Raw genomic sequence first — 23,130 nt, forward strand, 5'->3', positions numbered from 1 at the left:
GGAAGAAATTGTGATTTGATGTTTATGTTAATAGTATGGATGGACTGATAGAATATCAGCTATAAGCTGTTGCATATAAGCTATGATGCAATCTTTATTTTGCATTACAGGTAGGTATGCATCTATCTCTCTGTCCATCCAGACATTACGTGAAACTGATTTATTTATTTATTTTTAATATTTACAAAATGTTTTTAGAAATAAAGCCCTTTCTTGTCAAGATCTGTGATTGTTGAAAATGTATTCCTTTTATGTGATCACTGTGGCAATGTCCAAGCAGAACCTTAAATAGTATCTTCATAAATGGTGGCTAAGAACCTGGCAGGTTTGCTTTATGCATTAACTAAAATGGTGGAGGTCATATTTATGCAACCTCTGATATATGACAATTAAAGTAGAAGTACTTAAAAGTAGTTGATTTTAGGAAGCTCTAATGGTGTGCTGAGAATAAGATTATAGGCTTGTGGGCCTTGCTATTGTATTAAGTAACATTTTAAATATTATCCAGTGCTAGGACAGTCACATGAACCGGATTTCTGACTTAATTTTTAGGAAACTAAAGGGAAATAATCTTCCTGTTATCCAACTGATTTGGATAAAGAGTGTAGTACTTTCTTAGTGAAAGAAGTAGCAGGAGTTTACCTAACCCTACAGCATCCACACTTGAAAATTAGCGTGTGACGTTATCTGCACGATTGGTTTTGCCTCTATAATTTTGGTGTCTTCTAAAAGCTAGCACCACTGTTTAAAAGTCATAACTGTGTCCAAAAGGGTCACAAAAAGTTATGCTGAGGAAAAATTGTACATGGTCTTGTATAATATGAAAAGCAGATTTGAAGTTGTATCATCTGTTACAGCAGGGAACCTAAGTCATGCGCAGTGGTAGACGTGGTGTCTGTTACTAGCTAAGCAAAGTTACTGCTTCATATGTTTGATAGTGCACTTCAATGTGCATACAAAACCAACATTTTGCAATTGTATCTAACAGACCTTGTGTACTTCTACAAAAATGTATTCTTCGGATGGACAGCATATTTTGCTTGCTTTGAATGTCCAAATGGAGATCACAGGGAAGGCACATTTGTCTCCTTTGGTGTGCTGTCCTTTTGTTCTAGTCACTTGTGTGTCATGGCACTAAATAAAACAACCTGGCTTGTTTCTTTAGATAAGTGCTCGAAGAAATCTTGAGTACAATTAAAAACTGTATAAATGAACGCTGCTAACCTCCAGACTTCACTCCAACAAATGTGGCAGATAATACAGTCTTGGCTTTATTCAAGTGCTATTATTCTTGACATCACAACTGTAATACGCCACACTTGTTTTTCTCTAGAGTTTTACCACAACTTGGTCCCAAACTTCCTGTCACCTCTGTATTTAACTTTAACATAAAGTGTATGAAAACTAGAAAATGGAGTGACAGCCTTAAAGTTCTAAACTAATCTCAAAATGTAAACAGAGGGAAGTTATTCTTAATGAGCCCCAGATGGAATAGCACATTATAAGCCACTGGCCTTTCTGAATACAAAGTGTGGCTCTGGACAAGGTGTCTGTAGCTCAGTTTTGATCTATTTTTGTGATAAAAGGTCACAGAAAACATGAATAGAGGAGGTGTCAAAATATCCTTTGGTGCACAGGAGACTGTAGCACATGCTGCAAAGCTCTAAGATAACTTTGTAGGCTATGAAGTGCTAACTAATGCGTTTTTCCATTAGTCTCTGCCAGAGTACACAAATGTCATTCCCTCCAGAAAGGCAGGCAGTTACAGTAACATCTGAAAGCTAAAAGGCTAAGTAGGAATTTGGGGTTTTGGAACATGAATTAAAATACGGTCAGTCTGTCAAATAACCTATCAAGGTGCTCTGGGGAAAAATCTGGATAAAACACAGGCACTAATGTTTTTGTCTTGATATAGTTAAGGCTGAACAGAGATCAGTATTTGATCTAAAAGGCAAAGAAAAAGTGGTGGAGCCAATGATTAATTGCACTCTATAAGCTATTTGGAAAGTGACCCCGTACCCCGTGTCTAATGACTTTTTTTGCTAGTCTGTTATTAAATGTCATTTAGAATTTACCACCTCACATCCATTTGACTTCCCCATCATCTTTGTTTAACTGAACTTCTCTGTGCCAATACATTTGGATGAATGCAATCTTTTAGAGTTTCCTCTAACCTGTTATTGCCCAAACAATGAAGTAAATGTTACAGGCTTTGGGTCTTATAATCCAGGCAAAATTATGTAAAGACATGATTTGGATGGGAGCCAAAAAAATGAAGTGACAGATCTGCAGAAAGAGAGACTTAAGAGTATCTTGGATAATCCTGAAGAGAAGCTAAGAGAAGCTATTAATAGCTATTTAAATATGGAGTTAGCTTGTGGTTAGTCTGCTTGCATACCTCTGATGACTATCCTAAAGGAAGTTAAACTAGGGAATATTTTCTATTAACAACACTTTCTCCTTGAAATAAGTCATTTGAATAGGAAGTTGTTCATTGCAAAAGAAGAATACAATTGACGTTGAATACAAAACTCTTCTTTAGGGAAAGACCAAAGGATGGATAATTCTTGATAAATTGCTTTAGTTCCTAATTTTTTCACCTTTACATTTAAATTGGAGAAGAGCTGTAATTTCATATGTAGCGGTTTCCAGCAGTGTAGGAGCTGTTCCCCGCAAGCAGCACTCTTTGAGCAGCGTTTGTGGGCGAGTAAGAGTTTAACACCTGGCAGAAGAGCATTTGCTCCCGAGGCAGGAGAACTTCCTTTAACATAGGGTGTCTTGAGTGTTCACTTCCATGCAACCAACCCCTCTGTATGTGTTATTTTTGTAAGTCAAAGATTTAGCTCAAGACTTTAAGGAAATGCTGTTGGACAGCTGTGGGCATATGTATTTTTTTTTTTTTTAAAAAAAAAGTACTTTGATTTTTTTACTCTGCATCTCTGCTTTGTTGCTAAATGGTGTTGAGTTTCTAACATTTTTTTCCTCTTTAATCTTAGGTGTTGTAATATACGCCATTTGATGTGCTTTTGTGCAGCTCTAGTGTAATATTAATGCTGAAATGTTTTTCTTTTTTTAATGAGTGTTCTAAAATGTGCAGTATGAAATGTGTTACTTTAAAAAATAGCAATGAAACAAACTCTTTCCAAAGTCCTGTAAGAAACAGGTTAGTATGGAATCAAAAGTTACTTCCTTTTTGATTCATTCCTTCCATTCGTCAATATTAGGCTCCTCTGAGGAATTAAAGCAATTTAGCTTATTCTGTCCAGCAGTTACCCTGATGTTGCTCTCTGGCTTCCAAAAAGCATACCAAGTTATAGCCAAATATTCCTTGATGCCTCTGATCAAAAGGAAGGGCTAAGCTTTCCCAAACCTAAAGTTTTTTTTCATGTGTGGATAGACTTCCTCCCTTTTCTTGTTTGTCATCACTTTTTGTTATAAATGCATGTATTCTTGGAATATAAACCATTTGGTGTTAGATTTCCCATGTTCACTAGTTAGACTGCTCTGCATGGGCTAAATCCCCACTGGGTTTGCTCACAAGGATCTGCTGCCTCAAAGCGCCTGTCAGCTGGAAGAGGATGGGGAAGAGTACCTGGCCGTGTGTGGTGGATGTATGGATGTATGTCCAGTATGACAGAGAGGGCTGAATAGAGGGAAAAAGAGATGGATGAGGAAGTTGGGACGGATTGATTCTGCCACAGAATCAGCCTCCTGTATCAGGTTCAGCAGTAACAGGCAGGTCTTAATGTTGTGTTTATGCCTGTACAACCTAATGTCAGTTCTGTCCAAGTAGCCAAAATAAAAAAAAAAACCGACTTCTGTCAGCCTGAAGTTCTGCAGTAGTTAACTGTTGGTTGGTCATCCCATGGCTACAACATGATCTCTCACCAAGTGTTACTATTTACAGCATTGCACAGAGGGTCACTCTTTCATTAAAAGTCCTCAAAAAATTGCCGATTAGTAACTTCATCTCTACTGCCGCTCCTCACCGTTACTGATAGTGGAGTTGCAAAAATTGTAGCCAGAATTGCTGGTAGTAGTGGTAGGTGGCTTGCATCTCCTTGCCAAATACATATGTTGAGGACAGTGTAGTTGGAGTACTGTTTCATGCACAGTGATCTGCTAGGAGTAAGAAACAGTGAGCAACGAGAAGATGACAGCAGAAGAATCATGGAATATTTAGTCTGGTCCCTGAACGAGGAATTGCTGTAATTAAAGTTAAGTTCTGTTTGATATCCCATTGTGCAAAAACAGTCCTCTCATCTGTACAGCCAACCGTCAGCACAGCAAGTGGTGTCTGCCCAAAATACTGAGTAAACACAAATCCTTCAGCTGTTTAGTAGTAACATGTTAAAGTAAACGATGATCTTGCATACAGCTAGTGCGTGCTGGTTAGAACAGAGCAGGTGGAGGCTGTTTTTCACTAGGAGTTGTAACCAGTAGCTGATGAGCACAACCTTGAGTTAGAGCAGTGAGTTTCTTCCTTAGTGTAGCAGAACACATAGGGTTGGGGTTTGCCTATAATGTGGAAAATTCTGCATATAGTCCAGTAACATGTCAACTGTGGAATTTAATCGTATTTATTAATGCTGAAAACTATTTATGTCATAGCCTATTGCTGAAATGCTGGATTGTTAATTGATACTTTTAGCTATGGTTATTAATTTTCCAGAAATACATCAAAATATCCCTTTAGTGGTTAAACAGCTTTTTCTTTGAACATTGTGGTGTTTGACAAAGATTCCTGGTGTTTAAAATGCCATCTGGATCCCATAATACATCTCAGTTGAGAAGAAACTCCTGTGCTGCAACAAGCTTACATGTTGAGAGCCATAGGAAGTCCCATCCCTGCAGGATCTGGAACAGTCGGCATCTTCCCTCCCCTGAAAAATGCCTGGCAGCGCTGCTCTGTGTGAGGTGAGAAGACACTGCTGCACAGGGCAGGCACCTGCTCGTCCTGGGGGGCCACCTGGTTGCAAAGTGCTCCTCCAAGTTACAGTAAAACACGAGAGCGCTCGGAACCCAGCAGCATTTGGAAAGATATTTTTACTTTTGCAGTAACTCTCTTTTTTTATTATACGTATTAACTGGTATCTTGAATAATGTAAATGCTTATCCAAAATAAAATGAATTGCAGATACATATGTGATGTAATCATGTATCTGAATCAAAATATGACTATTGCAGTAAGCCAGCGTGCTACAAAACGTGTGCCCTGCCCGGCAGAGTCTAGTGTGTGACTGGAGACGAGAAAAGGTTTAAACTTTGCTGCTGACACTCAGTATCTCCATCAAAGTCCAGAGTCAGAAGAAAACAGAAAGGGCTGCAAGACAAATGGAAAGAACTTGAGTCTGTGTTTTTCTTATGTTCTTGTTGACTGTGGTTGCTGTCTGCTCATCCACCTTCCCCCAGATTTCTTTTGTGGCTTTCAAAGTAGGTTTATATAAAGCATGAATTTTATGAGGTTTTCTAAAAGTTTTCTTCTGCCTGGCAGCTCTTAAACTAGAAGACAGGCAAGTTCCTACGCAGACAAACAAGAGCTACAGATAACTGCCTGCGCAGGCGGTCAGACCAGGGTCCGTTTTCATCAGTCTGGGAGTGCAGGTCAATTCGGTGTCTTAAATCAGTCTAATCATATAGTGAAGTCCGGAGCTGCAGAGTACAGACCTTGATTTAGTTCTGATTTCTCCTAACACCATAATCTAGTTCACTAGATTCACGTAATTCACTAGATTCACATTAATCTGGTGAAAAATCAAAATTCAGATTCTGAATATCATATGTTCAAATGACTGTGTTGGATTTGTTTTCCAGGGTTCCAAGCTTGCTTTGCCTCATTTCTTTTCCTCCCCTCGCACCCCCTCAGCAGCTCAGGCCAGTGGGTGTGAGGACAGGCACTGAACTGTGCGGCTCTTGTAACTAGAAGGCCAGAAGAAACCACAGAGAGATTTTGTGTTCAGCACTTTAATTAGAGAATTTCCTTTTCTTAATTGTGGAAGAAATTCACAAGCTGTAGTAATCAGGAAAATAGTTGTGGGTTTTTTTTTCCCTTTTAAACTTTGGCTCTTACTATATTTCTGTGTTAAAATAGATTGCCTAAAGTTGAGGTTTACGCCCATTATTTATATATTTGATATTGCCTAAGAAAGAAATGTATTTCAGTATCTTTCCCTTCTTTTGCTTTCCTCCTCAACTTTATCATCTTATCTTTCATCTATGCTGCTTTTAAATTTTTTATTTGGCCCACCTGGTTTTATGTATCAAAGATTTTTAGCCTGATAAAAAAACATGTGACCGTTTAAGCACTGGGTTGGAGGAAAGAAAAATCTGTATTTAAACATAGAAAAATTAAATGTTCTAGCCATATTTCAAGAAGTTGCATCATTGCAAAATGTAAATAGATGCTAATTCTTTAGCTTTGGTATAGTGCTGTATCTTTAAAGGTGAGTTTATGCTTTCATATGCTATGACATGTAATCGAATGGTATGTGCCATGAGATTGCCCTTCTGACACCGTATCTCTGGCATGAAGATTTTCTGCTTTTTTAGGTGGGTAGTATCACATATGATCATGGAATCGCTGATATTTCTTAGAGCCTGATAGAACCACAATTCTAGGAGTTTATTTTTCTGCCGTGTTTCAACAGTATTGCTTGCAATCCCATTAGTAAGAATGTACTGTGGAAGTAAGTTGCCAGAAAAAAGTTTTGTTTTCAGATGTTGCTGAGGTTGCTTTTATTAAGGGTGGTTTTTTTAAAGATCTTTTATTATGGGGCCTGATTCACCTTTTCTGAGTAGAGAGCAGTATACGTATTCGTATGGCAACCAAAGAAGAGTGACAATTCTAGTAAAACGAAAAAACACTCTTCTGAACGTACTGCTCCGTTTCTGAAAGCTGTTTGGTTACTTCAGGCCTCTTGAACTGTTCAGCAGCTGGGTTCCCCTCTTTTGGGACTAACCTGTACCAAGCTTTACATTCCTGTCAAAATGAGATCGTGTTTATTTTTCCACCTCTGTCCTTGTGGTCAGCTGTACTTCAGTTTTAAATAGCACTGCTTGCTTTTTCAGTAGCTGTATCTTTTCTGTTAGATAGGTTTATTCAATGACCCATTAGATTATTTCTGTATGTCTTCTTGAAGTTATATGAATAAAATGATTATAAACCTTCATTTGGCCAAAAATAAAATGTGTCTTCAGATGTAACTGTGAATACTGTCACTTCCTGGTTTGAAATAACTGCTTCTCTTCCAGGGTGTTCCAGAAGATTTGTTGTTTTTTTATAAGCACATCCAAAAGGGCGGTGAAGTCTTTCGAGTAAACCATTGCCTCCTGCTGTACCGTTACCATCCACAGGCTGCAACTCATTCCATCCTAGAGTAAGTTGCATTTTTTGGTAGAAAATATTAATTAGCTTTATCTTGGATAACTGGCAGCAAAGATGCTTAATGTCTTCAATACATCACACAGTGAGATAATTACCTGGTTGTATTTCATTATTTGTTTTAAAGAAAAGCTATAAAGCAACCCTAACAGAATATGTTTATCATATTTATGTTAACAGAAAAGTATCCTCTTTTGATGGTGGAAGGTTAGTTTTCTGTTTGTTCTTTCTATCATTTGCTTTGATAATGCTGGGATTGAAATTGTGACTTGAAACCGTTGGTTCGGGTGCTGTTGGCCAGCCGCGGTCAGCGTACCTGTGCTAGCCACGTAGCAAGGCGGGGATGGGGTGAGGGCACTTCCACATTGGAAAATATTCTAAGAAATCGTTCCATCTTTGCAGCTGTTTTTGAAACAATTTCACAATAGGTATTGTAAAAGCAATGAAGTATTTTGGGGGCTGTGTTCCAGCAGTACTGTTTTCTCAAATTCCAGTTACCATTCCTTCAGCTGGGAATCATGTGAGACTCTGTAATCTGCCTGAATAACCTCTCTGGTTATCTAAAGCATCTGAGTTTCTTACCCTCAAAGCAGATTAAGAATACTTCGTATGATTATGTATGTCATCTGCTGAACATGGCAAAAGCAAGCGGTGAAGCAATAACTTCTTCAATACTTTGAACACAATTGCAAGAATGTGTTTGAAATATATCCTGGTGGTGACATTTTATTGGGGTTTTCAGTTAGGATTTTTAATATGTGAGGTTTTGGTTGTCATGTTTTTTGCCATGTGAACCATAATGTAAAAAAATATTTTTAAATTTAAAGCTTAATTTTAAAATGAATTGTCTCAATTTTTAGAAAGTAAACAGAAACTTGTAACACCAACACCAACTTGCTCTTTAAAAAAATAAGAAACCTAAACCTTTCATCTGATAATGTGCTGCATTTCCATATATTATTTACCTATTTTAAAAGGTCTAAATCAGATAATTAGATTTGAAAAATACCTGAGGATGTTTAGTAATTATCTCAGGTGCTTCTTTGTAAGCTGCTGCTTACTGCTTTTACGGTGCTGGTCTACCCTTAAAGAAAACGTTAAATTGCTGATTGCTGTATGTGTTCATTTTGCCCATCAAAGGTGTTTTTCATGATTAGAAGTCCTGCAAGCCGAGCCAAAGTAGTTTCTCTCTTTTATGCATTAACATTAATGAAAAATTATACGAGTTTTACTGTCCTTTAGGAGTCCCGCAGTGGCAAATAAGTAAAATGTTTTCTTACTGATTGATGATATAAATACACTTTTCAGTCAGTTCTATTTGTATGGCTTTGTAGAACTGACTCTTAAAACAAAACATTTTTGTGTGCATTTTAGTTGTCTATCACCAAATTACTGTATTGTTGTAAATACTACAGTATGCTAGCATAAATATGCTCATGGTTAATGTCGTTACAGATCTTCATAAATACATGTATATATGTGTATGTATATAAAATCATTTAACTCTGAAACAGTCATTCCAAGAAAACAGAAGATATTGTTTGCATTGTGCAAACAAATATGAAGTAAATTCGTTTTATTGGTGTTTAAATGTAAGAGGTTTTTTTCTCTTTCAGTGTGTGATCATTTTGGCAGTTAGTTACAAACTTTTCAGCCACGCATCGTGGGATGCTAGCACTCTTGGAAGCCTGTTGCTTGTATCTGTGGGAAAACATCTTATTCTTGGAAATGAGTTTGTTTTGAATTTACTGCAAGCTGTTGCTTATTCAGATCTACAAGGTTGTGTGGCACAAGCACCCCGTATTACAACATACTGTGAGAATGTGGAAATACTGTAAGCTGTTTCAGATGTGCAGTCTAGATGTCCAAATTGGCACCTTTCTTGTCTCAATTTAAGGAGTCAGGCTAGCCGTTCTTCCTGTTGGCTTTTTGCTGGTACTGCTGTTAATAATATTTTGTGCAAACTTCCAGATACGAGGTTGTGTAACATCTCTTCATATTGGCTCGTTCCCCTGTTTGTTGCCTAAGTTGCGAAGGGTTGACCAGCATTCGTTTCTGAAAACTGAGTGCACTGAACAAAAAGAGATTAATGGACGCATCACAAAGATTTAAGTTGATAATTTGAGTCCTTCCTAATTTGCCTTTTGGTCACCCCACCTTATTTAATGAGTGATCTACCTTTTCTAGAAGTCTCTTTTTTTCTTATGGCATGTTTTGTTTGAGCAGTTTTCTGTGGTATTTTGCCTTTTGCCATTGGCCTATGTTGTCTGTGATTTTTCAGTTAGCCTAAACCTGCATTTGGAAGTAGTAACTCACAACCAGGTTAATAAATTTTCTGAGATCAAAATGATACTTGTAGGAAACTTGTTGGGTTTTTGTTTGGTTTGGGCTTGGGTTTTTCAACAGTTTATGCCTAGTTTCAGTCTTAAAAGAATAGAGCGGGTTAATAGGACTTGTTTATACAAAGGTGTATGATTCAATCTTTTCAGCAAAGACAACAGTTGCTTTAGTCTGTTATGGGCTGATTTCAGTCTATATGAGTGTCTTTCACTACTGTTCAGGGAAAAAATGCCTGATTTTGCATTTTCAGACTTCCTAATATGTATATATATAAAACTACTTGGCAAGCGACATTTAGTTCTTTTTATTTAGTATGTATAATTGTAAACATGAATGATTTTTAGGTCATTTCCTATGATTACTATCCTTCTGGAACAAATATCCAGAGGTGAAAGTATCTGTGAAACAGGAAACAAATCCTTATTTGCATTCTCCCTTACCCTGGAGGCGTTAGTCTGCGTTACTAAATGTTTTGGGTGGGTGACAGACTCAGAATGCAGTACAGTGTCTGTATTTAGATTTCATTAGGTGCATACAGAAATATAAAAGTTCTCATTGTAATTTCATCTAAAGTCTTAAGATGAATACCTGCTAAACGTGAGTGAGCAACACAAGTTTTCAGAAACTTCTCTTTAGCCAGGAATTTACAACACCAAATGCCATCTACTGCGTATCTTAGATCTAAATTATTTTATCTTGCATTACAGCTTGTGTCCTAGGGCTGCGTGTACTCTGTGCTACATAGCTACATTACACTGACTTGATGCACTATCAGAGCTGGCTTGATAGTGAGAAGTACTGTAGTAAGAAAGTTTGGTGTATAATAAAAACATTGTAAAATTCATAGATTTTTATCTTGCCAAAGGAGAGAAAAAGGAACTGTATATAAAACAACATACCTTATTGCGAGATGAAAGTCAGCTTGGAGCAAGGCAAGCAATGAAACATTGTACTTGTCTTTAGGTAGCGTTCCTCGTGAAGACAGGCAGTTGGGGCAGGTAGCTAACCTTTGTAGCAGTTTACAAGCTTTTGGTCAACAGAAATTTAATATATGCCAAAAATAAGGTTTCTACCTTCTGCCTGAGATTCAGGCGATTCCCTTTTATGCAGAAAATGTGAAGTGCGTGTACAAGGCTTATGGTAATTTCATATGCCGTGTATTCAGAATGAGTATAATATTGTAAGAGCTTGGTCTGCAGAAATAACCAAAATTACGTAATCGATTGAAACCATCTGGTTTCAGGCACTAGAAGCTTCCAGTGTCATCTAAGCGAAGAACAGGCACTTGGTCTGAAACACACATTTGGTTGTTTTAGAGGTACTCGGAGGCAAGGGTCTCGTGTCACTGATGAGTGCAGGAATGCCTCCTTCATTTCCTGCAAAAACACATGCAAAAACAGGCAGGAGAGAGGAACAGCATAATATGTTCCTGTACAACTGAAATAAAGATGAGGTCAACTGCATTTTTATCTTCTATGCTTGCTTTTGGCACTTCAATTAAACATGGAAACTAATGACCTCATTAGATTCTTGAAAAGTAAATGGCATTAACATTGATAGTGCCTGTCTGTCTTAATAAGCCTTTCATGAAAAATAGGCCACAATGCAAACCATGCCTCAGTTAATGACCCATGACCTGAAGATGAACTCAGACATTAATAGAACCTATTAACAGTGTAAATGTAATAACTCAGTTGGACGATATAGTCCAGCAATTAATAAGTTCACATGAAGTTCAACAGAACGACGACCCAAAAAAAAAGAAAAAAATCAGTTTAATCACCAGTATGGTCAAGGTTCAAATGGGATTAATTTCTGAATTTCCTGTGGATTGTAAGGACCTTGAATCCTGACTGCAAAACTAGCTATAAAGAATCTGTTCTTTCAGCTCTGGCTGTGATTAAAAGGTTCTGTTCTTCAATCTCTGGTTTATCTATCAGATGAGATTCACCTATAACACAGAGCTCTCTTATCCTGCTGTGAGTAACAAAACCCGCTGGCAGAGGCCGTTCACTCGAACAGCTCCTCTTTCTGCCTGGGGTCACCTGAGCAGCGCTCGGGACCGATGGATATAGAAAAGGTCAGATTTATAGATTTATAGTATTACTGTGGATGGTAATCAATGCCTGAAATTCCAGTGCTGTTTAGGATATCGGGCTTGTGTTTGTGCATTTCTCAAGTACTTGTACATCTGTCTTTGCTCTGTTGATTCACTTATGTAGCCTCACTGGGGGCAGGAGGGGAAAGGCAGTCAAGCAATATGGCGAGGTTTAACTGAGCTCAGGCATTAAATCATATAGCTTTTATTGTCACATTATCTGTCATTTCAAAATAGGAGTAGAGCAGATGTTTCTTGACTCCTGTATTCGGTCAGTGGATCACCACGCATGTTAACAGAGCTCCATTGTTACATTACTTGGGTGGATGGTATGGTAATAACTGCTCGGGACTGAGGAACACACTTCGTAGTCATTCTCACCCACTGCATGAATACCCTCGTTTCTCTCCTGCAGAATTTTGGCTCCTCGTCTTCCTTCCTGACTACATAACTGATGAGTACTGAGGGGCCACGGCAAGTGAGGTCTTAAGGAAAATTATGTAAGCCTCAAGAATGATTTTCCAAGTAGAATAATGTATACGTCTGACATCCATTTTGTGAAATAAAGAAGTGACCAAAAAATGAATGAAATGGGAAAAAGTAATGTGCTTCAAGACTTTGGGTCAAGGACGACGACTGTTAGGATGTGGGAACAAACTTCTGCAGCCAGAAGAATTTGTATCCCACCTTCTGACTGAGGAAGATCTTGTTAACTGAATACAGGCTAGGAAATGGTACTAAAGCTACTGGGAAACTGCTCACTTTAATAATGGGCAGAAAAAGCAGCCTTGACTTGGGATGATGCAGAGCAATAATACCTCCTAGTTTTTGCTGGTGGCTATGAATATGTAATAATGCAAAATCTGAAAATAGCTGTGAGAATCGTCTCTGAGTAGTGGTTTGTACAATTTCTAGATCGTTGCAGGCATTTTCTTTAATCATCCTTTGCACGTTGCTACAGTTCCCGTCTGTTGCACCTGCACTGGCTCTTAAAGGGTGGGAAAATGGCATTCCCTTATCCCTCAAGGCAGGAATCCCAGTTATCTGTTCTGGAAACATCAAAACATGTGGCAAATTAGGTGAACCGGAAACCTGAAGGGGGTAACTGAAACTCTCTCTTCTGCCACCCCCTAAGCTACCTTTTGCTGGAACATGTGAGATAGGTTGTTTGTGCAGAGCAAGTTTTCACAAAGATTAACTCTGCGATTGTCACTCTAAGGCTCAGCCACAAATTCTCCCCTCAATTCTGTATTCATCTGATGATCTTGGCTTGCACTGTTAAAAGTATTTCAAGGTTAACTCAAGACTGCAAAGTGTTCAATATAAGTTAAAATTTTCATTTAAAAGGGCACACACAATATGGGGATGTGATTTGTTAAATTCTTTTCTGTCAGCATTTTCATAAGAATGTCTCATAGTGATACAAGCCAAAAATCCCAAGTGCTGGGTACATTGGCTTCATTTTCACAACCCAGAATAGATATTTAAGCAAGCCACTTATTGGTGTTAAAATGAAGCTGTCTGAAAACACTGTTGTATTTGAACAGTGATCTAACTAATTCGGAGCTTAATAACTTTCATATCCTTTTATTTCTGGGTGTGATTCCCTTTCCCTCCTTGCATTTCTCAATATAACATTCATAGATAAGATTGGGTCAGTAAATCTGCCTCAGTCTGAAATCTTTGTGGGTGATCACCAACAACGAGATTCGGTCTGCTTGAATTTTACCCATATAGAGACTTCTGTGGAATATAGGCACCCATCACCCAGACAGCAAGTGCATCCTGTCTGCAAGCAACCAATACTGAACGTTCTGGGACATTTCCATGACAATCAGAAACTTTTTCTGTGTGCCTGGGTGTAGATTCCCGTGCATGCCCTACAACTAGAAGTTAGTTGACAATTCTTTTTATGCCTTGTAAGGTTGCCTGGTTTTTTCCTGAGCTTTCTTAGCTTTGCAAACTCAAATAGAAAAGGAACTTGCCTGTGTCACTCAAGTACCAGAACAGATTCTGAAATACCTCTGGAATGTAATTCCGTGTTATCCTTCTGAAGTCACATTTCAAAGTGCAGTCAGTTTTAAAACCTTTCCATTTACGTGTAAAGCAATAATCTTCCTTTTTAGAAGGTAGCAGAAGCTCTGAAATTTCCAGTAAAGTGATCCTGGAAAAATACTTGACCTTCATATTTCTTTTCCTTTAACTTTCCTTCTGGGAATATAGTATGCTCTAATGAACATGGCAAAAGCAAGGTCAAAGGATGCCAGCAGCAGCTAAAGCTTTGCAGCAGGAATGCAGCTTGTGGTTGCATTAGAAGAGGTCTGCAATCAAATCCAAGACTATTTTTTGCTCCATTGCTTGGAGTGTTGGTGCACAGCCATAGTCCTCAAAACGGTGTGGAAATTTTATATGGAGTAGCTGTTCTTCTTGGGTACGTTTATTTGAGTGTGAAGTTCTTTCTAAGTTACCACACCACAATCAGTGATGAAGTGCTAAGCAGGATTTGGCTGTGCTCAAAAATCATCCAGTGAAGTGAAGTGGGCTCTCTGGAGCTAACTAATAATCCCAGCAAGAATCCATGTGTTTTAGGACTATGAGGGTTGCGTGTTTTTCAAACCATAACTCAGGGCTGTGAAGGAACAAAGCAAATAAAACCACAAAATTCCTATCATTAAAATATTAGAAAAGTTTGCTAACAAACATCTGGGAACAAGTAAGTTTAATAGGTAAACTCAGTAACCTCAAATGTTCTATTTGTACCTCAGAGGTATAATTCAGAAGAAAAATTTGGAATGTTAGATTTGTACTGTTACAGGGCTTTGTGAAATTTAAGAATCTATGACAAAAAGGAAAAATCTGAAAATGTTTTATAGAAATCAGATGTTACTGTAATGCCAGATCATCAGACATCTATAGCGATCATACTCATGTATTTTACAGTGTTGTAATAGAACTGGAGTTGGTAATGCATCCAGGATTACGGATAATCCAAAACTGCAACTAGGAGACAGAGCAGAGCGATTCACTGATGAGGATGACTGACACAGCGTAGCTGTAGCAGCTCCTGTTCCTGACTGGCTACCCACCTGGGCCGTTTAGATCCATAACATCACGGAAACGTGAATGGATTTTGATTTTTCTATAACATCACAAGCTTCACTGGCAGTAGGAAGTAGCTTACTGTAGCTGCCCTACGCTAACCTGTGCTGACTTGTGAATCAGAAGCCTTATTTGAAGCAGGAGAAACACTCTTTGAGTATTCTGGTGTTTAAATATCAACCTGATATGTTTGATATGTTTGGTGTTTAAATATCAACTTGATATAGCCAGACAATGTGCTTCCCAAGACAACCATAGGACCTCACAGGAAGATTATTAGGTGGTGGGTTTTTTTCTGTTATCGCTTTAACTAATTTCAGCATCTTTCTTGGATCACAACATGTATTACAAATTGTAGAACAAGTTGTAACAATTGTTACAAAGTGTATCGTGTTTTGCCATGATAAAGCAAATGGAAAAACCTATTTCAAGAAATGCTTTCAGAAAGGAAAGACAATTAGGTGTTTATCAGAATTTGCTATGAAAGAAATTCTCAGCTCAAGGTGCCCTGTGCAGGAGATGTAGCTCAGGAAGATTCATCTGTCAAGCCAGAAATTGAGGAGATTAATTTATTGTATCTAGAAAACTATTAAGTATAAGACAGGTTCCTAATTAATGAATATTAAATGAACCCTGGACATAAAACAGATGTTCTTAACAGCAGGCAGTTCTTTTTAAACCATTGTAAGTGATGTAGTCTTAAATATTACATTATAGGGTGGGGAATTGCTGTTTTAAAAGCATACCTGATTGAAAGTGATAAGAAACGCCACAGTTTTTCATCTTCTTCTGATCTTCTATCTGGTATCTTGAAAATAGTAGTGGTTTAAATAGCTTCAAGTCTATCCTGATAATAAAGTCTAAGAACTGCCACAGAATTTCTTTTTATTCCCGGCAACAGTTTACACATTTCCCTTGGAAATTTCTAATATAATATTTTCATGTGATTTTTTTTTTTTTCCTTGTGAATCATTTTGGTCAGGTTTATGTGTGTGCGAGTATGTAAATACACAAATAGGTATAGTATAATGGTAAAGGTTTTAAAGGTCAAAATCACAGAATAAAATCATAGAATCATTCAGGTTGAAAAGGCCTTTAAGATCATCAAGTCCAACCGTTAACCCAGCACTGCCAAGTCCACCGCTAAACCATGTCCCTAAGCAGCACGTCTGTGCGTTTTGTGAACACTTCCAAGGATGGTGATTCCACCCTTCTTCTAACTCTCCAGGGGAACCATCTGGAATCACCGAGTCAGGTTTCTTGAAGACAGAGTCCTGAGCTGCTGGACGTCGTTCACCATTTGGAATGCTGGCAAGCAAGGCAGGAAGCTCTACAGAAGCTTGTCACCAGCTAATCGGAAAAAAGTGAGTAGTCAGAGCGGGTAACATCTGTACAAAACCACTTTCTTCTCTTCCTTGTGCCTCCTTGCTTCTAACGTAACGTAGCAAAATTCTGCCAAGATATTTTGTCCCCAGAGTACCAGTTGGTGATTACTATTAATTGGGAAAATTCTCAATATTCTGCATAATGTATTTCTTCTTTTAAAATGCTATATTACTGTATTTAGAGTGTACAGTGTGTATGTAGTGTAACATGTACACACATGTTCCTGCTTGCTGGTGACTAAGCATAGTAATAGGTTAGACACACTGTGTAAGTGTTTATGGCCTGTGACTGTGTAACTAACAATGTAGTAGCCAGGTGCTCGAGGTGGGTAGAGTAACTCTTTATTTGGATGGTATAATACTAAACTATCTTGTCCAGGATTTTTCATACTTGTATAATATTTGCCCAGTTCCAAAATGGAAACGGGACAGGTCCCTATCGGATGCTGAGCAACCTGGTTTATGTTACAAGGAGTAGTTGTACTGTAACTGCCTTTTCAAAAGCTTGATTGTTTAAAAATAGGGGTGGAACAGGGGGTGAATAGGTGAGTAGAGACTATTGTACGTGACCGTGTAAATCAATTTACAATCAGTTGAAAACATGGACGTTGCTTGTATTTGGCAATGGCAGATATTTCTCAGGAGAGGTTTGTCTGGGAGTTTACATACCTTACTTTTATAACATTTTCTTTTGTGTAAGAACTTTTTGTCCAATAAAGGCTTTAGGGCTAATGTCAAATGGTTGTTTCTTATAAAGAGCCACAGAACATTCATTTTATTACTTGAATGTGTTTTCTTTTCTTAAAAAATACAGATGGGAAGACAGAATGACAAACATCTATATAAACCTGATTAATGTTGTGGCCCTCAGACCACACACACATTAAAAAACAAAAACAAACAATCAAAAACAAACAAAAAACCCCAAAAAAACAGAAAAGAAAGAAATAAATCCGTATACTCATAGCTGAAATTACTGGACAGACGTGGGAGGCACTCATACAATAAATACACAGCACGAACCTGAAGTCCCTGCTTGATACTCCAGTGCCACCCCTCTCTCATTGCCATCTCATGGCAGTGGGTGAACTGTATGAGGAAAGAAGTTGAAATGCCCTGTGTCTCCAATTAGTTACTTAATTTGAAGAGGGCAGAACTGTCCGTTGAAAGTATTGAGTTATCTGGGTCATGCAGTGCAGTGTGCATATGACTTGCGGGGGGAGGTTTATGAAAATGTTCGCTTTTATTAGTATTTCGCAGAGCACTTTGTGAATTCCACTAACTTACTAGCAACCATGGCACTTTTCTGTCTGAAAAATTATGAGAATTATGAAAGAAGTTCCAAGAGAGATAGCAGCTTGTCTGGTAGACTTTTGAGATGCTATGGAAAAAATAGACACTTTTTCTAGCAGTGTCTTACCATCTTAGGTGTTGGGTTCTTTTGTTTTCTTCTCTTTTTATGTTCCAAGCCAAAATGGAGATTGATATTAAGATAGAACATCTCTAGCTTTGGGTTACATTTGCCACCTACTTCTATAGGTGACTCATTCGGCACTTTACATCCTGTTCAGCAAACGTAATGATTATTTGAAGATGTCACTGCCAAGGTGACAAAGGGCAAGAGAAAAATACTATACGTGGGGTTTTGCCACGTTTCTGCCAAAGACCCAGCACTTACTTACCTCTCCTTCAGTAAGGACCGACCTTCGTTCCCGGAATGCAGCACTGACTGCATGCGTCGAATTAACTGGGTCTTGACGTTCTTTGCAGCTGCCCTTTACATAACGTTTGCTTTGGCAGCGTTGTAGGCCATAATACAGTTTTGCTTCTGTCAAGGTTACAATTGCACATATCCCAGTATGCTTTAGTTTGATACTGAGATACGGCATTGAGCATTAACCCATTAATTACTGGATACTCTACCAGGCACACCTAGCAAGCGGACGTGCCAGATGCAGCTGCCCGAGCCAAGTATGACTCACTTTGCAAATGTACTGCAGGAGACTACTGCTAAAATGCAGTCAGTCTGATCCTTAATACCTTATATAAAAGTAATCAAACTTTATCTACTGTCTGATGTGTTACCTGAAGCATCCTGAGGTTTTGTCACCAACCAACAAAGATAAACAGCTTCAGAAAGCTGCTCCTAAGCGAGAGCAGAGGCCTAGTTTTTAGATAACACTGATTTCGTCAGAAATCAGCTATCTTTAGTGATTAAAGCATTAGTTTTATGTAGTAGTTCAGGCTCATTATGATTGCCATTGTAACTTCCTAGCTTTTCCAAAGGTGAGATCCCAAGTCTATCCATCTCAGTCAGAACTGAAGCTTGATTGTTACCCTGATGTTTCATGGTATCGCGTTGGCAAAAGGCTGCAGAAGTAGTTAAAACGTCTCACTTCTTGAATGCTAATCAAAGGATTATGCTGCTGGGGTTTCAGGAAATAACTTCATAAAATTTATGCCTAAAAAAGAGGGTAATTCATGGAAGTCTTCATTTTATTCTAAATTAGTAACAGTAAGAGGAGGCTAGTTAAACTCCACATTGTACTTTTCCTGAAAAATCCTTCAGGTATTTTGTGACTAATCTTCAACTCTTGCCAAAGACTCTAAAATCCCATATGAACAAAGGTTGTAAATAGTTGTTGCTTCGTCCTTTCCTAGCCCTAAAACCAATAAAATACTTTTCCTGTCTCACCCTTTAAAGACTACCTTAACAAGATGTAACCTTTCATATATTCTGTTAATTGTGAGAAAACTAGAGATTCAGTATCGTTTTGAATCTACAAGTAGAATCTAGTGTTGTCTTGTAAATGGAGGCCCTGGGATATGAATTCATCAATTATGTAGAACAGACACCTTTAAAATACAATTCCAAAAGCCCCTTAAGACAAAGTATTACATCAGTACAATTACCGTATTCTCCTCTGAAGGTCCAGTTGTGTAAAGCAGTGTGATCTTAAAAGGTCTAATACCCTTTGAAATGCAGGTAAAATTGCCAGGATAAGCTGTATAATTTAATTAAGCTGTATAATTTACCTGTCTAAATTTAATTTCAGTTGGTTTTATACTTTAAGTCAGTTTAGACTCTTGAAAATTTTACCTATGCTGCGTTTCACTGCTGCTGCATCCTTTCATCGAGATTCAGAATTTCCTAAGATGTCATGAGACTGATTTTGGTTGTAATGTGGAGTCACAGCTGAGTTGTTTTCTAAATTATCGGCAGTAAGTACCTGCAGAAAATTTGGGACAGGTACTTCCAGAATAAATAATAACCCACCCCACCCACAAAAAAACCAAACCAAACCACCCTATTCTATACCGATTGTATTATTTTGTAATTGTGAAAAAAAAAACCCTAAACTCTACTAAATCTTCAGAAAGCGAATTCATTAGTTTGAGGTGTCAAGCTTAGTGCATGTAAGGAAACATCTTTTCCAAAAAAAGAATATTTCTAGGCTTTTTAAAACCCGATAAACAAACCAGTTTTATTTTTTATACTGACTGGGTTTTTGTGTAAGTTGCATGCCAGTCAGCATTTTAGGAAACAAAATTTTGGCAATTCCAGGAAGCAGCAGTCTGTGTCTCTACTCACTAATAAATTATTACTTTAGTCTGTTTGGAAAACAGTCTGAATTGGAATTATGGCTATGTTAAAAGAGAAAGGGACACCTAAGCAGTATTCTCTCTTTTCCTTCAGACCTCTGTATGGTGAATATTAAAATAATGCTTTGTCTCCAAAGAGTTCAGGCAAAAATCCAAGGCTCAGTATTTTTGCTAAACAGCAACACAAGAAAAAAAATATTCAACTAGTAGGGCTTTTTATGAATTAATTACCAGGATCTCAGTATTCTTAGGGAAATTCTGTTTCCTGGCTGTCCCCTTCTTGATTCACGCTGTTGACAGTTGACAGTGGTTCTGTATTAGCATTTCTGCAAGAATGAAGACGAACAGACCTTTTTTTGTTTAAAACACATCCGTCTTGTCTATAATTTGCAGCTGAAGATGGAAACCAAATGTTTTTGGGATGCTACATATGCCTGGAGGGTTTCTGAGCTGTCTTGTCTGCTCTTTTATTCTCCATCAAACTTCAGCTAAAAGGAGAACTTCAGCATTAACATCTTGTGTCATTTCCGATAGCTGAAAATAGTGCTCAAGTAGCTAACAGAAGAGGAGGGGGAAAGGACAAAATGAGCATCAGCTAATTAGTGGCATGGAAACAGTACTAGTGTACAGAGAGCCCATGAAGTTTCTCTGTGACAACCCTATCCACCGGTGGCAAACTCAAAAGCTTCAAGGAAATGTTTTGCACACCCTTTTTCCTAGCTCATTAACCATTTAAAATCATGTTAGGTTTTTTCACTTTTTTTCTAAGAGCAGCATCACTAAGCCATGTACTTCAACTGTGATCACTCACAAAACCAAGAAATGTTTAAGTTTTGTAGCATTTTAACTACTCTAAAGTAAATGAACGACAATATGAGGGACTGAAGTGGGGGCATGTAAAAACGAAGAAACATAAATAGAGGGAAGAATATTACACCTCCCCTTGACTTTGCAGCGAAAGAGAGAATGGCAACGTGAAAACGAGTTAGAAGAGAGCCTAGGGGACAAGGGAGGGATGAAATTTCAAAGCTTCACTTAAGTCCAGGTGTAAGGCATCCTAAAATGAGATGGGGTGAAATAGAGGCTTCGTTTCAGACTACAGCAAACAGTTCATGCTGAACTACGGCAGGGAAGCCTCCCTGCTGCTCCTGCTCAGGAAGATGTGCTTTTTGCAATGCCCGTGTTGCTGCTCCAGAGGCATGTGCGCTTGAACAGTTACTGGCATAACTGACACAGTTACCTGGTCTAGAGAAACAAGACACTTGCAACTAGTTCCCACGCTGTTGCGTATAAAGGCAGTTGTATGTAATTAGGAAAATTTTGTATATGCGGTACTGAGAAGCTTATTCTGCATTTGGATTCTGGTATTAAAATTCTCTTGAGCAACTTTGTTACATATATGTGCAAATAGGGAAGACACTGCTGTCTTTAATGGAAGAGTGTCTTCAGACAGTCAGGAAATGCATGCTTGGGATGTAAAGATACCCACAGTGTCTGTCATGGCTGTAACGCTGAAGAGGTGAAGTGAAAGGTAAGGTCCTGCCCCTGGGGAGGGACAGCCCCCTGCACCAGTACAGGCTGGGGCTGACCTGCTGGGGGGCAGCTCTGCGGGGAAGGACCTGGGAGTGCTGGTGGGCAGCACGATGCCCATGGGCCAGCGGTGTGTCCTCGTGGCCAAGGGGCCAGTGTGGTCTCGGGGTGCATTAGGAGGAGCGTGGCCGGCAGGTTGGGGGAGGGGATCCTCCCCCTCTGCTCTGCCCTGCTGAGGCTGCGTCTGCAGTGTGGTGTCCAGTGCTGGGCTCCCCAGTTTGAGAGAGATGGGGAACTACTGGGGAGAGGCCAGCGGAGGCTACAGAGGTGATCTGGGGACTGGAGCATCTCCCTTCGAGGAAGGGCTGGGGGAGCCGGGGCTGTTTAGCCTGGAGGGGAGAAGACTGGGAGGGGACCTTGTCACTGTCCACAAATACCTTAAGGGTGAGGGCCCAGCGGACCGGGACGGGCTCTTCCCAGTGGTGCCCAGTGACAGGACAAGGGGCACAAACTGCAGCACAAGAAGCTCCATCTGAATATGGGGAAGAACTTCTTCACCTTGAGGGTGGCAGAGCCCTGGCACAGGCTGCCCAGAGAGGCTGTGGGGTCTCCTTCGCTGGAGACATTCAAACCCACCTGGATGTGGCTCTGTGCAGCATCTCTAGGAGAGCTGCTGCAGCAGGGGGGTGGGCTGGGTGGGCTCCAGAGGTGCCTTCCAACGCTGACCAGTCTGTGCTTCTGTGAAAAGCAGCACCCTGATAATGGAAAATCGCTCCAATTGTGACCGAGAGTTGCTTGCTAGTGTCGTGGTTGCGCTGATGGCGTACTGGGAGATGTTTATGGCTCTGCATGTCTCTTCTGTTTAACTGTATCTATTTAAACTTGCATTGTAATGCTTTCGGTTATTTTGTTTTGACATGAATGGCCAAAATTGATTTAACTTTTGCAGAGATTTATATTAACATGCTTCTAAGGCTTTATATAAGTTTGAATGAAAGAATTATAAATAGAAGAATCGACAGGGTCACGAGAAGTTTAAAACAAATGAAGGGTTGCACAAGATGTGGAGAGAATGCAGGAGGGAAGATCTCATACAGGATTTTGTAGAGAGTTTGCAGGTTGTCTTCTTTAAAGATGAGTTTTACAAGACCGATTGATGTAATGAGCAGGGAGAGGAGGCAGTGTGCAGGTGACCATTTACCAAAAAGGTTGTCTGTTGTTTCTGTCATGTTCTGCTAAGTTACTCACTCTCCCTTGTAACACTCGCCTCTCTTGTCGTTCCAGCTACAACAGATCTTGAGAATTTGCTGCGATTACGTTTTGTTTCTTTCTGTAGATGACCATTACAAACCTAAAGCAGACCACAGGTGAAAATAAGTAAGGGAATAAAATCCTGTGAGGATCTTTTACCATAAAAGGACATTATTAGCCTGATGAATCTTTCTGGTTTTCCATTAGGAAATCTGAGTGGAATGGGAAGTGTAAGGAAACATCCTCTGCAGTAGCCAGCAAGGCAGTAAACAAGTCAAGTACGAAACAAGCTATTAATTCCTGTGCAACAGCAGCACAGATCAAACAGCTAGGTAATTACAGCTGCATTCCGAGCCCACTCTTGCAGACCTCTTAGTTTGTACATTTGCAGTAGGATTAATCTGCTGCCCATTAATCTCCTCTTACCACAGGGAGGTCTGATA

The 23,130-nt window shown here is 39.1% G+C and overlaps 1 protein-coding gene across 2 annotated transcripts in view; it reads left to right on the top strand.

Annotated features, from left to right (window-relative positions):
- B3GNTL1 (UDP-GlcNAc:betaGal beta-1,3-N-acetylglucosaminyltransferase like 1) overlaps window positions 1-23,130 on the top strand; it is a 128,126-nt gene that overhangs the window by 92,708 nt on the left and 12,288 nt on the right. For both annotated transcript variants that reach the window (XM_037409836.1, XM_037409845.1), the window contains 2 exons: window positions 7,252-7,376; window positions 16,147-16,282. In XM_037409836.1, coding sequence (XP_037265733.1) covers window positions 7,252-7,376; window positions 16,147-16,282 — 261 coding nt within the window. The remainder of the gene's footprint in view (window positions 1-7,251; window positions 7,377-16,146; window positions 16,283-23,130) is intronic.

The sequence above is a fragment of the Falco rusticolus genome, chromosome 1 (genome assembly GCF_015220075.1).
Source record: "Falco rusticolus isolate bFalRus1 chromosome 1, bFalRus1.pri, whole genome shotgun sequence".
Lineage (NCBI taxonomy): Eukaryota > Metazoa > Chordata > Aves > Falconiformes > Falconidae > Falco > Falco rusticolus.